At 41.5% G+C, this 18,016-nt stretch overlaps 1 protein-coding gene across 1 annotated transcript in view; it reads left to right on the forward strand.

The window, feature by feature from the left end:
* Window positions 1-2,849: 2,849 nt before the first annotated feature.
* clcn2c (chloride channel 2c) overlaps window positions 2,850-18,016 on the forward strand; it is a 382,840-nt gene continuing 367,673 nt past the window's right edge. Inside the window, 1 exon segment of the mRNA XM_034167802.1 lies at window positions 2,850-3,082. Within this exon segment, the coding sequence (XP_034023693.1) occupies window positions 3,032-3,082 (51 nt within the window). The 5' untranslated portion in view covers window positions 2,850-3,031.

Below are 18,016 nucleotides of genomic sequence, written 5' to 3' on the forward strand. Positions count from 1 at the left end.
TACGCGTCTGACTCCAGCAAGGTGGCTTACGTGGTTAATTTGCTTCGGGGTGAGGCACAATCGGTTTGCATAACCAAAGAAATTCTGCACAAACTGTCAGAAACCGTCTCAGGGAAGCTCATCTGTATGCTCGTCCTCATCGGGGTCTCGACCTGACTCCAGTTCGTCGTCGTAACCGACTTGAGTGGGCAAATGCTCACATTCGCTGGCGTTTGGCACGTTGGAGAGGTGTTCTCTTCACGGATGAATCCCAGTTCACACTGTCCAGGGCAGATGGCAGACAGCATGTGGCGTCGTGTGGGTGAGCGGTCTTCTGATGTCATTGTTGTGGATCGAGTGGCCCATGGTGGCGGTGGGGTTATGGTATGGGAAGGCGTCTGTTATGGACGAAGAACACAGGTGCATGTTATTGATGGCATTTTGAATGCACAGAGATACCATGACGAGATCCTGAGGCCCATTGTTGTGCCACACATCCAAGAACATCACCTCATGTTGCAGCAGGATAATGCACAGCCCCATGTTGCAAGGATCTGTACACAATTCTTGGAAGCTGAAAATGTCCCAGTTCTTGCATGGCCGGCATACTCACCGGACATGTCACCCATTGAGCATGTTTGGGATGCTCTGGACCGGCGTATAGGACAGCGTGTACCAGTTCCTGCCAATATCCAGCAACTTCGCACAGCCATTGAAAAGGAGTGGACCAACATTCCACAGGCCACAATTGACAACCTGATCAACTCTATGCGAAGGAGATTTGTTGCACTGCATGAGGCAAATGGTGGTCACACCAGATATTGACTGGTATCCCCCCCCAATAAAACAAAACTGGACCTTTCAGAGTGGCCTTTTATTGTGAACAGTCTAAGGCACACCTGTGCACTAATCATGGTGTCTAATCAGCATCTTGATATGGCACACCTGTGAGGTGGGATGGATTATCTCAGCAAAGGAGAAGTGCTCACTATCACAGATTTAGACTGGTTTGTGAACAATATTTGAGGGAAATGGTGATATTGTGTTTGTGGAAAAAGTTTTAGATCTTTGAGTTCATCTCATACAAAATGGGAGCAAAACCAAAAGTGTTGCGTTTATATTTTTGTTGAGTGTATGCTAACTATTAGGTGAACTGTTTTCATATGAACAGGATTACCCAGAACCAATATTACAACTATGTACGTGCCAAAGCAGGTACAAAATTTGGCTGTAGTGTTTCTCAAAAGAATTGGTGACAAACAGCAACATGGTTTCACAATGTTCTAGAACAGCTGTGGTATTATCCCCAGCCACATATTCTGTATTTCATTCTGTATTTGCTGACAGAGTGGGCAGTACAGTTGCTAAATTAACTTGTTAGCTGACACTGACATGAACCATCCAGCAGGTGTCAGACACATCTATGGAATATTACATTGCTGAAACAAAGTGTCTTTTTTTGATAAATGTGGTACATCAACGTTAAGTACTGTCTTTCACTTAATCATAGTAATGTGCTCTTTTAATCTGGTGCGTTACAAGATGATAGCCTTTGCTATTTTTGAGTTATTGAGAACACAAATCAAGTCAAGTCTGGGAGTATGTGCTGGTGCCGCACATCACCGCATTCACTACATCATCTGGCAACCACCCAGGTTGACAATTGATCCATCCCCACCTGTCGAAAGTAGCCATCTATCTGCCACAGCCAGATTAAATGCCGGCCTCCCCTTGGCCTCACCTGTGTTCTCATCACTGAGGCAGCTTCATGCTGGATCATGCTCAAAGAAACACGCCTTATGGTTATAATGTCATTACTGGCACTCCGTCACCATGCAGGTGATACAGTGCATTTAAGTCTCTCTAGGTATCCACTTGTTTGACATGAAATCATTCCAACGGTACCCAAGGATCCTCCATAGAGTCCTGGTGCCAAATACATCTAGTCTTCACCTTATATCACTGGTTGGTTAGCATCCAAGTCTATCAACCATACTGGAAGACAGGACGCACCAAGACACTTGGACATTTGTTGTCCTGCAATGATTTTACCAACACCAAATATATATGTCCAATGTCCTCATCACTACCAGGTATCTCCCGAGCTCAAAAGCTGAGGACTCAAATCAAATGTGGGAGCATGTGCTGGTGTCATGCATCACTGCATCGAAACAACACAAACCCGCCTTGGCAACTGGATGACAACCAGGGGCATCCAGTTGCCCCTGGTTGCCATCCAGAGATTTAAATGCTGAGAATGGCAACCAGGCATTTACATGCATTCCCAGATCTGGAAAGTAACCAGCCACATGCTGCAGCCAGGTGAAGTGGTGGTGCCACCTTGGCCTGCTCAAGCTGCTGGGGTTCCTCAACACTCAGAAACCTTGGTGGTTAGTTTCCGTACTGCATTATGATGGAGATGGGGAAAAGCCATTTGGAGCCTCATCCGTGCAAAAGACAAAACTACAGGCAAGCCAAGGGTCTTGCCTTTGGGGGGTGGCAACTGGTGCATTGCTGAGGGATTGCCCACAATGTGGTGGCATCAATATCCTAACTTGAGGCAGCTCATGTGGGTGGAGTGGTCACCAGGAACACCTGCCAGGTGGATGTATTGTCCTAATTATCATAAAGTGCTGGCAAACTCTGATTTAACACATTTGTGAACCAAATTCAAGAGAAATAAGCCATTTGTGTGCATTGAAGCAGTCTTTTACTGCAATGAATGATAACAAAAGCTTTGCAATTGATTTTTTTTCGTGTAGTTCTTCTGGTTTGACTGACATTGGCTCCAAATGGGTGGATCGTTTCCAACTTGTAGTCCCGCCTCACAGTGTGTATCAGGTTGGATACTTGAGGCTATAAAATGAAGGAACTTAACACAACCGGGGCGGATTTTCAGCTTGGAGTTCTCCTTGTGAGCTGCGATCCAGAAACGGCGTTAATTCCGATGCTTTAACCGCAGCTGGGAGACAGTAGAGCCGCTACTGTCTTCGTGTCGCTCCGAGAACATTTCAGCAAGTCGCCGTGTAGAGAGAGACACAGCAGCAGAGCCATGGCAGGAGACGGCTCAGACCAGAGGGCACTGCAGTATGAACAAACTTTGGTAAGTCTGACTTTGTTTTCTGTCTGAACTTTATTCACTTTTCGCGCCGTAAACCGTCATTCAGAACTTTAATTCGAAATCGTGTGATTTTTGCGCTGCCTCGTTCGCTGGCTCTCGCCGGGTGGCACTTTCCTGACATCGAGCAGCGTGAACGGATTTAAAGCAAAAAAGTAGCAAATTAGCTGAAACGGTGTCATATTTCTTTCCGAATTAACTACTGTGTTGTTTTGATTTGGATAACTCTTTGAATTTTGACTGCTTTTGTCTGTCTGTTGAATATAGACGGCTTTATATTAAACCGTGACATTTTTAAATGAAGTTCGGCTTGTACGTTTTATGCTAATTTATTTGACTTGGAAAGTAGTTTCACGGAGCTGTTTGTTTAAGCGTCTGCCAGTTCATTATTGCCCTCGTGTCACAAAAACTCATGCGAATGAGTCATTGGAGTGTGTGGAGGAGACGCTAGTGCAAAGGTGTAGTGTTAAATAATTTAACACAATCTGAAAGTTTAAATGCGTTGATATTACAATATGTGGGTGCAACATTGTTCATTATGATTTATTTTGTAGAAAAATCAAGAGCTCTTCCTGATTTATGCCTACATGTGACAGACTTATTATTAATAATACATTTATATGTTTATACAAATAAATTCAATCAGATACATCTTCAACCATTTTTCTGGGATTGGGTCGCAGATTAATATTTGTGTGTGTGAACATGTTTAATCTGATTTTTGTGTCAGATTTGGCTCACTTGTATTTCTGACCCCTGACTGATTTGTGGCAGTGTGATGACTCTTGAGAGCAGTCTGATTTGATTCGAGTCTGCTTAGATTCAGGTCAGTGACAGACATGAATACGAACTGTTCAAAAAGTCACTTTCAGGTCACTGCAGCTGATAATGTGAATACGGCACAAGTCGCACATTGGAAAAGGTAGACGTACATTATGAACTGGTTACCGGCCTCTTAAAGTTTGAAATAAATGTTTTTGAGTAATAAAAAATTGTTAGTGTTATGCATCACTGCATTGACAACACGTCTTTCCTAAGAATATCATACATATATCTTCAACCGCTTAGCTGGGATCTGGTCGCGAGGGCAACAGCTCCAGCAGGGGACCCCAAACGTCCCTTTAAGTGGTCACATGAACCACCTCTGATGGGGGATACTGAGGTGTTCCCAGGCCAGTGTGATCTAGTCCTCCCCGGCGTCTGCTCCCAGCTGGGCGTGCCTGGAACACTTCCCTAGGGAGGTGCCCAGGGGGCATCCTTACCAGATGCCCGAACCACCTCAGCCGGCTCCTTTCAATGTGAAGGAGCAGCGGCTCTACTCAGAACTCCTCGTGAATGGCCGAGCTTCTCACCTTATCTCTAAGGGAGACACCAGCCACCCTTCTCAGCTGCTTGTACCCTCAATCTTTTGGCCATGACCCGAATACGACCTCATATCAGCCTGTAGAAAATCACCAGCTTTTACAAAACAAAACTTATTTTTGTTAGTTATGTTACGCCTTTTCTTAACCATTCTAACAGCCAGAACTTCTTTTTATGCTACATTGAAAGAATATTTTCAGTGTGCATTGAGGGTAATATTATACCCATAAAGATCACATAAAAGTGAGTTTATTAAGGCATTTATGTAGCAGCAGATATTATTCTGAGTGCTGGTTTTCTTTTGAGTCAGTGGTGTGATTCATTTTTAAAATGTTGAAGCTTTTAATAAACTATATGCTCTTTTAATTTGTAAAATGCTTTATTAAATGTTTGCCATTAATCAAATTCCCTGCACTTGTAATAGTGCGGGACTGTGTGCAGCAGAAATATGGATAGTGCGTGAGTGAGTGGCTTGTATAAGCAAGACTTTAAAACAAAAAATAGATACTTTGTCGCAAATGAAATTTTACACTCTAAAAAGGAATTCAGTGGCTTTTTATATATCACAGTAAGAAACAGCTATGCTGACTTAATAAAATCTCTGAAACACATTGAGTTGATTGTCTGAATTGGATATACCAAATGAAATGCCTAAAAATTTAAGTTAATTGTAATTTTAACTTTACATTTATTATTTGAGTTTATTTCACTGAAATAAATTAGCATTTTCTTAACAAATACTATATTTTATGAAATATACTTAATTTGATTGGTAAATTTCAATCAGAATATTTGGAAAGGACTCATACTTAATATTTTTAGTTTACCAAGATCATCAAGTATATTTAAATGATTTCACAGCTTTTTAATTTGCTCAATATTTTTAAGTGTAAAAACATTTCATCCAAAAAAACAAAAAAATGAGTAGAGCACAGTAATAGTTTTTAGAGTGTAGGCATTCAGTAGCTTATAAACTCTCAAACAGGTGGCAGAGTGAAGAAGACTCATGTGGAAAAGTCCATTTCTGTGAGGAGTTGGAACAGCTGCATGGCCGTGGGGACAAAGGACCATCTTGTAGGTTTCCAAACTAAAAGGGTATATAACACGGACAACCTGATTAAAATTTAGTGAACTTTTATTAATCTGATAAACTGTAAAAGCAGTTTTTGTTGCGCTTATGTAATATCCCAATGCTTGCTGGGTGAGGCGCTTGCTTTAACATCGACTAACGTTAAGATGACAAGTGTGGGGAGGAACATGATGGTCACTGTCACCAAATACTTGATGAAATATCCAGTGGAATGAGGAAAGTAACACCATAATTAAGTACTTGTGTGTTGCTTTGTGCACCCCGATCCCATCAGATCTCAGAACTTAAGCAGAGTAGGTCCTGATTAGTACTTGACTTGAAGCTGCTGGAACACCAGGAGTTGCACATGTTTCTCCATGTTGAACTGCCTCAGGAAGGGCATAAATTGCAAAACATGTGCCAGATCTGCAAAAACGGATTGATCTGATCCCAGATCGGTATTTGGTTCCGATACAGATGTTATAAACATATCGCAAAATACCGATCCAACCCGCAACAGTTTCTGATACTGTGAATCCTCTCAACTGCTGTTGTTTGCTCTCTGCTTGTTTCTGAAGCTGAGCTGTTTGAGGGAGCTCTCTTCCACAGTGTTCTAGCTGCCTGGGTCTTGGGTTCAAACTGTCTGTTCGTCAGGCACGGATTTTCTGAAAAATGAACTGAATTGTTGCTGAAAATTTGTGCTAAAAACTTAGCCGCTTCACTGTCCCAAGGCTGTAAAACGCCAGGCCAGCATGCAGCTGGCTCTACAAATTAAAAAGTACTTAATTCTTTCACCAAAATATCAAATCTAGGCTTTCATCTTAGACACCTTCTGGCAAATTGTAGCTTAACTTTCAGGTCTCCTTTTTAAGGAAATCCTCATATAATGATAACCATAATGTTAAAGTAAACAGAGCTCTGGTATCTGATCGTGAAAGTATCTATATCGGCAGATATCCAGATTGGAAGTGCAAAATTGTGCATGGGTGCATCACTATCCAACACATCTACTTAATGCACTTTTGTCTTGACTTGTTGTCCCTTTTGGATTCTTCTTGTGGATCTCGTGATGCTTTGAGGGAGGACGGGGTTTGAACATTTCCTGATTTTAAAATGTCAAACTTGAGTCGACCATCCGTTCAGTGGTGGCAAACCTTTTAACTGGAACATCACTTTTGGCCGTTTCCTTTTCTTGAAAGTTCTTTTTGAAGGGATATCCCAGTACCCTGCCTCTCTGCTCTTTAAACGCACGTTTGTGTGTGAGATTACGTAACATGCAGCTGATTCAGCACTGGACACACAGTCACCCCAGCAGGGTCTCGTGCTCAGAACCTCTGGCTCTCTAAATCTGTTTCCTCATCTGTCACCTTCTCAGCTCAGCCTGCTGCTGGACACTTCTAATGAGCAGTGTTGTGAAATCATTTAAGTAGCAACAAATGTCCTTTATGAGAATAATTTCTTCTGTTTGTGGCTCACATCTTAACACTGTGGGTTGCAGAAGACATGGTGTCTTTGTGTGATCTTGGCAGTTGTGGTGTTTGTCGTGGGCAGCGGATGCTGAAAGAGGCCTTTGTAGTTCGGCTGTGAGAGAAGCCGAAAAGCTGGATACAGAAATGTATGCTGCAGTCACAAAAAAAAAAAAAAAAAAAAAAAAAGGCCACAGACAATATGCACTGGTAGGATCTAAATTGTCTAAATGGGATATTTTCACAAAGGTATGCCATTAACTGTGTGTGTATACACACACTTTTCCCCCCTCCTACTAATAATACAATTTTTAACAGCTAAAATGTTTAACCAGTATTGCTGTGGGCCTCAGTTTTAGAATTCCTTTATCATTGTACAGTGGAGCACAAGATGATTTGGAATTTACAACAATTCTGCAGTAAGTGGAACTGAGGCTATAAAGTGTTTAACTTTTCTACATGAAGTGCTTTTTTTTAAAATTTATTTATTTAAGCAAGGGAGTAACTGGGTCTGTTTGAGGTTCTAGCTTTAAAATCCCATTAGTTAGTAATCGAGAAATATGAAATTGATTAAGGCTCTTGGGGTTAGTATTTTTGAGTATTGGACATTCAAATTTATTAATTTATATAGCGCCAATTCACGATAAAATCGTCTCAAGGCGCTTCACACAAAAACAATTAAAAAAATTTAAAACACAATAAAAAAAACGACCATAAAAGAAAGACGACCATAAAAGAATACAAGAATAAAAACACTTCACATCCAGTGTATCATACCACATTTTGAGAAATGATATACAGCCGTAGATGTTCATATTCAAGCAGCATAGCTAGATCTTTATTATAAATAAATAAATTTGGTAACATGTTTTTGGGAAAGGTTTCTATTGCTTTTTGAATGCAATCTTTGTCTAGCTCTGGTGCTAATTGGTTCATACAATATCTCTTGAGCAAGTTTCTAGGGAAGTACATGACTAAATTTATATTATACAAGATATCATTATCAAGGCGGTCTTTACCATTATGGCCACAAAACAATGTAAAAGACAAAAATTGATAACAGACATTCTAAGTGGCATAGTGCAGCCTGTATGTACAGATACAGTTCAGACATGCAAGTGGTATTTGAAATCCTGATTTACAGAGAAAATTAACTAGTTAGTGTTTCAGAAGATTCTGTAATGATTTATTGAACAAACTGTAAAAACTCAGTAAGTGCACCTTTTAAGATTGTACAAAAGAAGAGCTAGAGAACAATGGCCTCTCATGCATGAGTGCACCACATTGTAGACATCTCTTTTTGACCTTCATCTGACAGCGCCACCTTGAGGACAGCCTGCACACTATCATGATCATTAGAAATAATGGGAAAGATTTGCCACACATGAATTTCTTGGTTACAAATTTCAGTATCAATATTTCATGATGAAACTCTGCAGTTCTGTAGATAACTACAGGGTTCTCACCAGGATTTTTTTTTTTTTTTTTTTTCTCACAGCATAGGGTGGAACTTGGTGTGGCATAGCCGTGCAATGAGTATTGTAGGAGGGTCCAGGGGCATTTCCTAGAGAAAATCTTGAAATTTATAACCCTTGACCCTTATTCTCAGACATGCAAACTCTTCTTGCTATCCCACGCTGATGCCTTCTGTGCTTGGCAGGAAACTGTACACCACACAGTAGATTAATTAATTAATCTTCTACAATGAGTCATTCTTTCCAAATACAGACATTCGATTAATTGTTTTTCTCCTGCAATATCGTGCAGCACTAGTCATAGTGCATGTTAACCATTTCATAGAGAAATAACTGCTGCCGTCCTTCTTTTGGGCACTCTCTGGCTGACTGTCCTTTTTAAAGTACGAGGTCTGTTAGAAAAGTATCTGACCTTTTTTATTTTTTTTTTTTTTTCAAAAACCATATGGATTTGAATCACGTGTGATTGCATCAGACAAGCTTGAATCTTCGTGCGCATGCGTGAGTTTTTTTCATGCCTGTCGGTTGCGTCATTCGCCTGTGAGCAGGCTTTGTATGAGCACTGGTCCACCCTCGTCATTTTTTTTATTGCGAATAAATGTCTGAACGATTTGGAGCTTTGCTGCATCAGTTTTTTTCCAGAAACTGTGAGATGCCTCCAGGTGGACACCGTTCGGAAAATTAATATGGCTTTCAGGGACGATTTTATGGGGATTATACAGATTAAGGAGTGTTACTGCCGCTTTAAGGACGGCCCACAACTGCTGAGAGCGCGGCGCGCTCCCAGCGCCGATCGACATGCTCAGACCCCGCTGAAACAACCAGATCACTTCCAACGTGAAGGCTTTGTTGATCCGGGACCTCGTCTGACTTTCACAAAAAAGGCAGTCGTGGACATCAGCACTTTTTCGGCACATTCCACTGTTAGAGGAGTTTTTTTTTTTTTCATGGAAAGAAAAGCGGAGGGACGCGCCACGGAGCTGTTCATTACGCAGGACAAAACCACCTCCGTGTTGGTCTCACAGGATGGCTTTCAGGTGGATTTCAGATGTATTCCGGTTGCTTTTCAGTCGTGTGATTATCCGATTGTGCATGAGCTGGACATGCTCCAACATGTCCTGGAAGGCTTCATCACGGCGTTGCTTTGCGCCATGCGGCTCCACCGCGACGCGCGGAACTCCTCCGCACGTCTGTCTTAATGTGCTGAAAAAGTGCTGATGTCCATGTCTTTTCACAATTCCTGTGCTAGTCAGACGACATACCGGATCAAGACAGCGTCCAGTTTAGAAATGAACGGCACATTCCACTGTTACAGGAGTCTTTGTCATGGAAAGAGGAGCGGCTCCACCACGCGTCGCGGTGGAGCCGCATGGCGCAAAGCAACGCCGTGATGAAGCCTTCCAGGACATGTTGGAGCATGTCCAGCTCATGCACAATCACAATCGGATAATCACACGATTGAAAAGCAACCGGAATTCATCTGAAAGCCGTCCTGTGAGAACAACACGGAGGTGGTTTTGTCCCGCGTAATGAACGGCTCTGTGGCGCGTCCCTCCGCTTTTCTTTCCATGAAAAACTCCTAACAGTGGAATGTGCCGAAAAAGTGCTGATGTCCACGACTTCTGCCTTTTTGTGAAAGTCAGACGAGGTACCGGATCAACAAAGCCTTCACGTTGGAAATGATCTGGTTGTTTCAGCGGGGTTTGAGCCTGTCGATCGGCGCTGGGAGCGCGCCGCGCTCTCAGCAGTTGAGGGCCATCCTTAAAGCGGCAGTAACACTCCTTAATCTGTATAATCCCCATAAAATCGTCCCTGAAAGCCATATTAATTATCCGAACGGTGTCCTGTTGAACTGCAGGAATGTCTTACAGACATAAAGACATGGATGACTTCTAACTTCCTGCTTTTAAATTCAGATAAAACTGAAGTTATTGTACTTGGCCGCACAAATCTTAGAAACATGGTGTCTAACCAGATCCTTACTCTGGATGGCATTACCCTGACCTCTAGTAATACTGTGAGAAATCTTGGAGTCATTTTTGATCAGGATATGTCCTTCAATGCGCATATTAATCAAATCAATTTTATTTATATAGCGCCAAATCACAACAAACAGTTGCCCCAAGGCGCCTTATATTGTAAGGCAAGGCCATACAATAATTACGGAAAAACCCCAATGGTCAAAACGACCCCCTGTGAGCAAACACTTGGCAACAGTGGGAAGGGAAAAACTCCCTTTTTAACAGGAAGAAACCTCCAGCAGAACCAGGCTCAGGGAGGGGCAGTCTTCTGCTGGGACTGGTTTTGGCTGAGGGAGAGAACCAGGAAAAAGACATGCTGTGGAGGGGAGCAGAGGTCAATCACTAATGATTAAATGCAGAGTGGTGCATACAGAGCAAAAAGAAAGAAACACTCAGTGCATCATGGGAACCCCCCAGCAGTCTAAGTCTATAGAAGCATAACTAAGGGATGGTTCAGGGTCACCTGATCCAGCCCTAACTATAAGCTTTAGCAAAAAGGAAAGTTTTAAGCCTAATCTTAAAAGTAGAGAGGGTGTCTGTCTCCCTTATCTGAATTGGGAGCTGGTTCCACAGGAGAGGAGCCTGAAAGCTGAAGGCTCTGCCTCCCATTCTACTCTTACAAACCCTAGGAACTACAAGTAAGCCTGCACTCTGAGAGCAAAGTGCTCTATTGGGGTGATATGGTACTATGAGGTCCCTAAGATAAGATGGGACCTGATTATTCAAAACCTTATAAGTAAGAAGAAGAATTTTAAATTCTATTCTAGAATTAACAGGAAGCCAATGAAGAGAGGCCAATATGGGTGAGATATGCTCTCTCCTTCTAGTCCCTGTTAGCACTCTAGCTGCAGCATTTTGAATTAACTGAAGACTTTTCAGGGAACTTTTAGGACAACCTGATAATAATGAATTACAATAGTCCAGCCTAGAGGAAATAAATGCATTAATTAGTTTTTCAGCATCACTCTGAGACAAGACCTTTCTAATTTTAGAGATATTGTGCAAATGCAAAAAAGCAGTCCTACATATTTGTTTAATATGCGCATTGAATGACACATCCTGATCAAAAATGACTCCAAGATTTCTCACAGTATTACTAGAGGTCAGGGTAATGCCATCCAGAGTAAGGATCTGGTTAGACACCATGTTTCTAAGATTTGTGGGGCCAAGTACAATAACTTCAGTTTTATCTGAGTTTAACAGCAGGAAATTAGAGGCCATCCATGTCTTTATGTCTGTAAGACAATCCAGCAGTTTAGCTAATTGCTGTGTGTCCTCTGGCTTCATGGATAGATAAAGCTGGGTATCATCTGCGTAACAATGAAAATTTAAGCAATGCCGTCTAATAATACTGCCTAAGGGAAACATGTATAAAGTGAATGAAATTGGTCCTAGCACAGAACCTTGTGGAACTCCATAATTAACCTTAGTCTGTGAAGAAGATTCCCCATTTACATGAACAAATTGTGATCTATTAGATAAATATGATTCAAACCACCGCAGCACAGTGCCTTTAATACCTATAGCATGCTCTAATCTTTGTAATAAAATTTTATGGTCAACAGTATCAAAAGCAGCACTGAGGTCTAACAGAACAAGCACAGAGATGAGTCCACTGTCTGAGGCCATAAGATTATTTGTAACCTTCACTAATGCTGTTTCTGTACTATGATGAATTCTAAAACCTGACTGAAACTCTTCAAATAGACCATTTCTCTGCAGATGATCAGTTAGCTGTTTTACAACTACCCTTTCAAGAATTTTTGAGAGAAAAGGAAGGTTGGAGATTGGCCTATAATTAGCTAAGATAGCTGGGTCAAGTGATGGCTTTTTAAGTAATGGTTTAATTACTGCCACCTTAAAAGCCTGTGGTACATAGCCAACTAATAAAGATAGATTGATCATATTTAAGATCGAAGCATTAATTAATGGTAGGGCTTCCTTGAGCAGCCTGGTAGGAATGGGGTCAAATAGACATGTTGATGGTTTGGAGGAAGTAACTAATGAAAATAACTCTGACAGAACAATCAGAGAGAAAGAGTCTAACCAAATACCGGCATCACTGAAAGCAGCCAAAGATAACGATACGTCTTTGGGATGGTTATGAGTAATTTTTACTCTAATAGTTAAAATTTTATTAGCAAAGAAAGTCATGAATTCATTACTAGTTAAAGTTAAAGGAATACTCGGCTCAATAGAGCTCTGAATCTTTGTCAGCCTTGCTACAGTGCTGAAAAGAAACCTGGGGTTGTTCTTATGTTCTTCAATTAGTGATGAGTAGTAAGATGTCCTAGCTTTACGGAGGGCTTTTTTTTTATAGAGCAACAAACTCTTTTTCCAGGCTAAGTGAAGATCTTCTAAATTAGTGAGACGCCATTTCCTCTCCAACTTACGGGTTATCTGCTTTAAGCTGCGAGTTTGAGTTATACCACGGAGTCAGGCACTTCTGATTTAAAGCTCTCTTTTTCAGAGGAGCTACAGCATCCAAAGTTGTCTTCAGTGAGGATGTAAAACTATTGACGAGATACTCTATCTCACTTACAGAGTTTAGGTAGCTACTCTGCACTGTGTTGGTATATGGCATTGGAGAACATAACAAAGAAGGAATCATATCCTTAAACCTAGTTACTGTGCTTTCTGAAAGACCTCTAGTGTAATGAAACTTATTCCCCACTGCTGGGTAGTCCATCAGAGTAAATGTTATTAAGAAATGATCAGACAGAAGGGAGTTTTTAGGGAATACTGTTAAGTCTTCAATTTCCATACCATAAGTCAGAACAAGATCTAAGATATGATTAAAGTGGTGGGTGGACTCATTTACATTTTGAGCAAAGCCAATTGAGTCTAATAGATTAAATGCAGTGTTGAGGCTGTCATTCTCAGCATCTGTGTGGATGTTAAAATCGCCCACTATAATTATCTTATCTGAGCTAAGCACTAAGTCAGACAAAAGGTCTGAAAATTCACAGAGAAACTCACAGTAACAACCAGGTGGACGATAGATAATAACAAATAAAACTGGTTTTTGGGACTTCCAATTTGGATGGACAAGACTAAGAGTCAAGCTTTCAAATGAATTAAAGCTCTGTCTGGGTTTTTGATTAATTAATAAGCTGGAGTGGAAGATTGCTGCTAATCCTCCGCCACGGCCCGTGCTACGAGCATTCTGGCAGTTAGTGTGACTCGGGGGTGTTTGACTCATTTAAACTAACATATTCATCCTGCTGTAACCAGGTTTCTGTAAGGCAGAATAAATCAATATGTTGATCAATTATTATATCATTTACTAACAGGGACTTAGAAAAGAGAGACCTAATGTTTAATAGACCACATTTAACTGTTTTAGTCTGTGGTGCAGTTGAAGGTGCTATATTATTTTTTCTTTTTGAATTTTTATGCTTAAATAGATTTTTACTGGTTATTGGTGGTCTGGGAGCAGGCACCGTCTCTACGGGGATGGGGTAATGAAGGGATGGCAGGGGGAGAGAAGCTGCAGAGAGGTGTGTAAGACTACAACTCTGCTTCCTGGTCCCAACCCTGGATAGTCACGGTTTGGAGGATTTAAGAAAATTGGCCAGATTTCTAGAAATGAGAGCTGCTCCATCCAAAGTGGGATGGATGCCGTCTCTCCTAACAACACCAGGTTTTCCCCAGAAGCTTTGCCAATTATCTATGAAGCCCACCTCATTTTTTGGACACCACTCAGACAGCCAGCAATTCAAGGAGAACATGCGGCTAAACATGTCACTCCCGGTCCGATTGGGGAGGGGCCCAGAGAAAACTACAGAGTCCGACATTGTTTTTGCAAAGTTACACACCGATTCAATGTTAATTTTAGTGACCTCCGATTGGCGTAACCGGGTGTCATTACTGCCGACGTGAATTACAATCTTACCAAATTTACGTTTTGCCTTAGCCAGCAGTTTCAAACTTCCTTCAATGTCGCCTGCTCTGGCCCCCGGAAGACATTTGTCTATGGTTGCTGGTGTCGCTAACTTCACATTTCTCAAAACATAGTCGCCAATAACCAGAGTTTGATCCTCGGTGGGTGTGTCGCCGAGTGGGGCAAAACGGTTAGAAATGTGAACGGGTTGGCGGTGTACACGGGGCTTCTGTTTAGGGCTACGCTTCCTCCTCACAGTCACCCAGTCGGCCTGCTTTCCCGGCTGCTCGGGATCTGCTAGAAAGGAACTAACGGCGGCTAAGCTACCTTGGTCCGCACTGACTACAGGGGCCTGGCTAGCTGTAGAATTTTCCACGGTGCGGAGCCGAGTCTCCAATTCGCCCAGCCTGGCCTCCAAAGCTACGAATAAGCTACACTCATTACAAGTACCATTACTGCTAAAGGAGGCCGAGGAATAAGTAAACATTTCACACCCAGAGCAGAAAAGTGCAGGAGAGACAGGAGAAGCCACCATGCTAAATCGGCTAAGAGCTAGTAGCTGCGCTAAGCTAGCGGATTCCTAAAAACACACAAAGTGAATAATGTGTAAATAATTTAGAGGTGATTCAGCAGAGGGAGTGCTTTAGTTAAGGCATGTGAAGATTACACTGTGAAACAAATCGTTATCTAGTTAACTAGATCAATCTAACTGCGCAGATTAAACAGCTAACAGATACAGCAAAACACCACTGTGCTCCAGAACAGGAAGTGATACAATGCCGCAGTGAGAGCCAACCACCAGTAGAGCATATTAAGCAAATATGTAGGACTGCTTTTTTATATTTGCGCAATATCTCTAAAATTAGAAAGGTCTTGTCTCAGAGTGATGCTGAAAAACTAATTCATGCATTTATTTCCTCTAGGCTGGACTATTGTAATTCATTATTATCAGGTTGTCCTAAAAGTTCCCTGAAAAGCCTTCAGTTAATTCAAAATGCTGCAGCTAGAGTACTGACGGGGACTAGAAGGAGAGAGCATATCTCACCCATATTGGCCTCTCTTCATTGGCTTCCTGTTAATTCCAGAATAGAATTTAAAATTCTTCTTCTTACTTATAAGGTTTTGAATAATCAGGTCCCATCTTATTTTAGGGACCTCTTAGTACCATATCACCCCAATAGAGCGCTTCGCTCTCAGACTGCAGGCTTACTTGTAGTTCCTAGGGTTTGTAAGAGTAGAATGGGAGGCAGAGCCTTCAGCTTTCAGGCTCCTCTCCTGTGGAACCAGCTCCCAATTCAGATCAGGGAGACAGACACCCTCTCTACTTTTAAGATTAGGCTTAAAACTTTCCTTTTTGCTAAAGCTTATAGTTGGGGCTGGATCAGGTGACCCTGAACCATCCCTTAGTTATGCTGCTATAGACTTAGACTGCTGGGGGGTTCCCATGATGCACTGAGTGTTTCTTTCTCTTTTTGCTCTGTATGCACCACTCTGCATTTAATCATTATTGATTGATCTTTGCTGTCTTCCACAGCATGTCTTTTTCCTGATTCTCCCCCTCAGCCCCAACCAGTCCCAGCAGAAGACTGCCCCTCCCTGATCCGGGTTCTGCTGGAGGTTTCTTCCTGTTAAAAGGGAGTTTTTCCTTCCCACTGTCGCCAAGTGCTTGCTCATAGGGGGCGTTTTGACCGTTGGGGTTTTTCAGTGATTATTGTATGGCTTTTGCCTTGCAATATAAAGCGCCTTGGGGCAACTGTTGTTGTGATTTGGCAAAATGATAACATGTGTGCAAAAAAATTGAAGCTTTTTTTGCTGTGCAGATTCCAAAAAATGGAACATCCGCAGTTTTTCACATCTGATCCCGATACCTAAATTTGGATATCTGCCGATACGATACTTTTCCGATCCGATACCAGAGCTCTGTTTTTTTTTTTTTTTTTTATATTAGTCTAATCATTGTTGATTTTTATGAGGCTTTTCTTAAAAAGGAGACCTGAAAGTTGAGCTACAATTTGCCAGAAGGTGTATCTAAGATGAAAGCCTAGATTTGATGTTTTGGTGAAAGAATTAAATATATATATATATATATATATATATATATATATATATATAATTTTTTTTATAGACTTGAAGAGAAAAGACAGCTCTTTCTCTCTCTGTCTCGCTCGTTCTCTCCCTTATTCTTCCTGTCAAACAGCGGTTTTTGTGTGCAAACTTCGAACTTTTTGGAAACACAAAACCTTTCAACTGTAAAATAAACATCATCTGCGCTCACACATTTTAATGGAGACTTTTTCCCTTTCAGCGGACTGAATCTCTGTTTGCTGCACGCTGAGCTGGATTTTCATAGTGTTTTACAGCCTCGGCATAGTGAAGTGGCACACATTTTCAGCAACAATTTTTTTTTCGGAAAATCCGTGCTTTACAAACAGACAATTTGAACCCGAGAGCCGAGCAGAAATTTGCAGCTAACCGTAGCTAGAACACTGCAGAAGAGTACTCTCTCAAACAGCCCGGTGTCACAGACCAAATGGTCCACCCCTAAAAATTGGTCCGCCTTTTGCATCTACGCATGCGTCATTTCGGACCACAGCACCACGTCTGTGACATGCTGTTGGGTGACTCTCTTCACCCAAAGCAATCAAATGGATTAATGGGATTATTAACCATCAGATGATAAAGGTAAAACCTCTTTTATCATTTTAAAGTTAGTTGTAAGCAGAAATTAAACCATTTTAAGCAGAAACTTGACAAAATTCCCTGACTCTTTGAAACGGAGTGAACGCATCAGCTAGCAGCTCCTTTAACCGCAGAGCTCTGATTGCTTCTGCCGCCTTTTATGATGAAATAATGCTGAATTTATGTGGAAATGATTGTTGTACAAAAGCTTCAGATATCGGTCACTGAGATAGATGACTGGAGTGCAGTTTGAAGCAGAAACGAGGTTTTAATCCGTGAACCTCGTCATCGGGGGTCTTTTTTTTTTTTTTTTTTTTTTTTTTTTTTTAATTTATAAAGGGGACCATTTGGTTGGCAACATCGGCTTCAGAAAACTCCTCCTCCCGCTCGGTAGTAAACAAGCAGAGACCAAACAGCAGTTGAGGATTCGCAGTGGCTCTTCTCCGATATCGGAAAATGTCGCGGGTTGGATAGGTATTTTACGATACGTGAATTACGTCTGTATCGGATCGGTCCAATCCCTAATAATAAAGCTGTAAATTGGCCCATTGTGCTGTAAAACTCAGCAAGATGTGAGAGTTGCTTATTTGGGAAGGAGGTGAATTGTTTATTAGATCTGTGAGGGAAGGCCTCGAAAGTAGAGTCCTGTTACTAAAAGGGGCAAAATGTTAGTAAGAACTTGGAAAAAAATAAAATTTAGTTGACAGTGTGCAGGAATGCAAAAGCAGCACCTCTACTCACACAAGACTGTGTGGGGGAAGAGGAAAAAGCATTAATCATCCTTATTACTTCCTGAAAATCGGTTTTCTACAAGCTTTAGAAAACGTCTTTGTTTCTTTGAAACACTTGACTGTTTTTGCTGATCAGTGGACAGACTACGTTCTGATGGGTGCAGAACAGTCCTTTTGTGTTTGTATACAGCCGGAGTACACGACTCTGTGGTTTAGAGCCTGTTTCAGAAGGC

This window comes from Thalassophryne amazonica, chromosome 4 (genome assembly GCF_902500255.1).
Source record: "Thalassophryne amazonica chromosome 4, fThaAma1.1, whole genome shotgun sequence".
NCBI classification, from domain to species: domain Eukaryota; kingdom Metazoa; phylum Chordata; class Actinopteri; order Batrachoidiformes; family Batrachoididae; genus Thalassophryne; species Thalassophryne amazonica.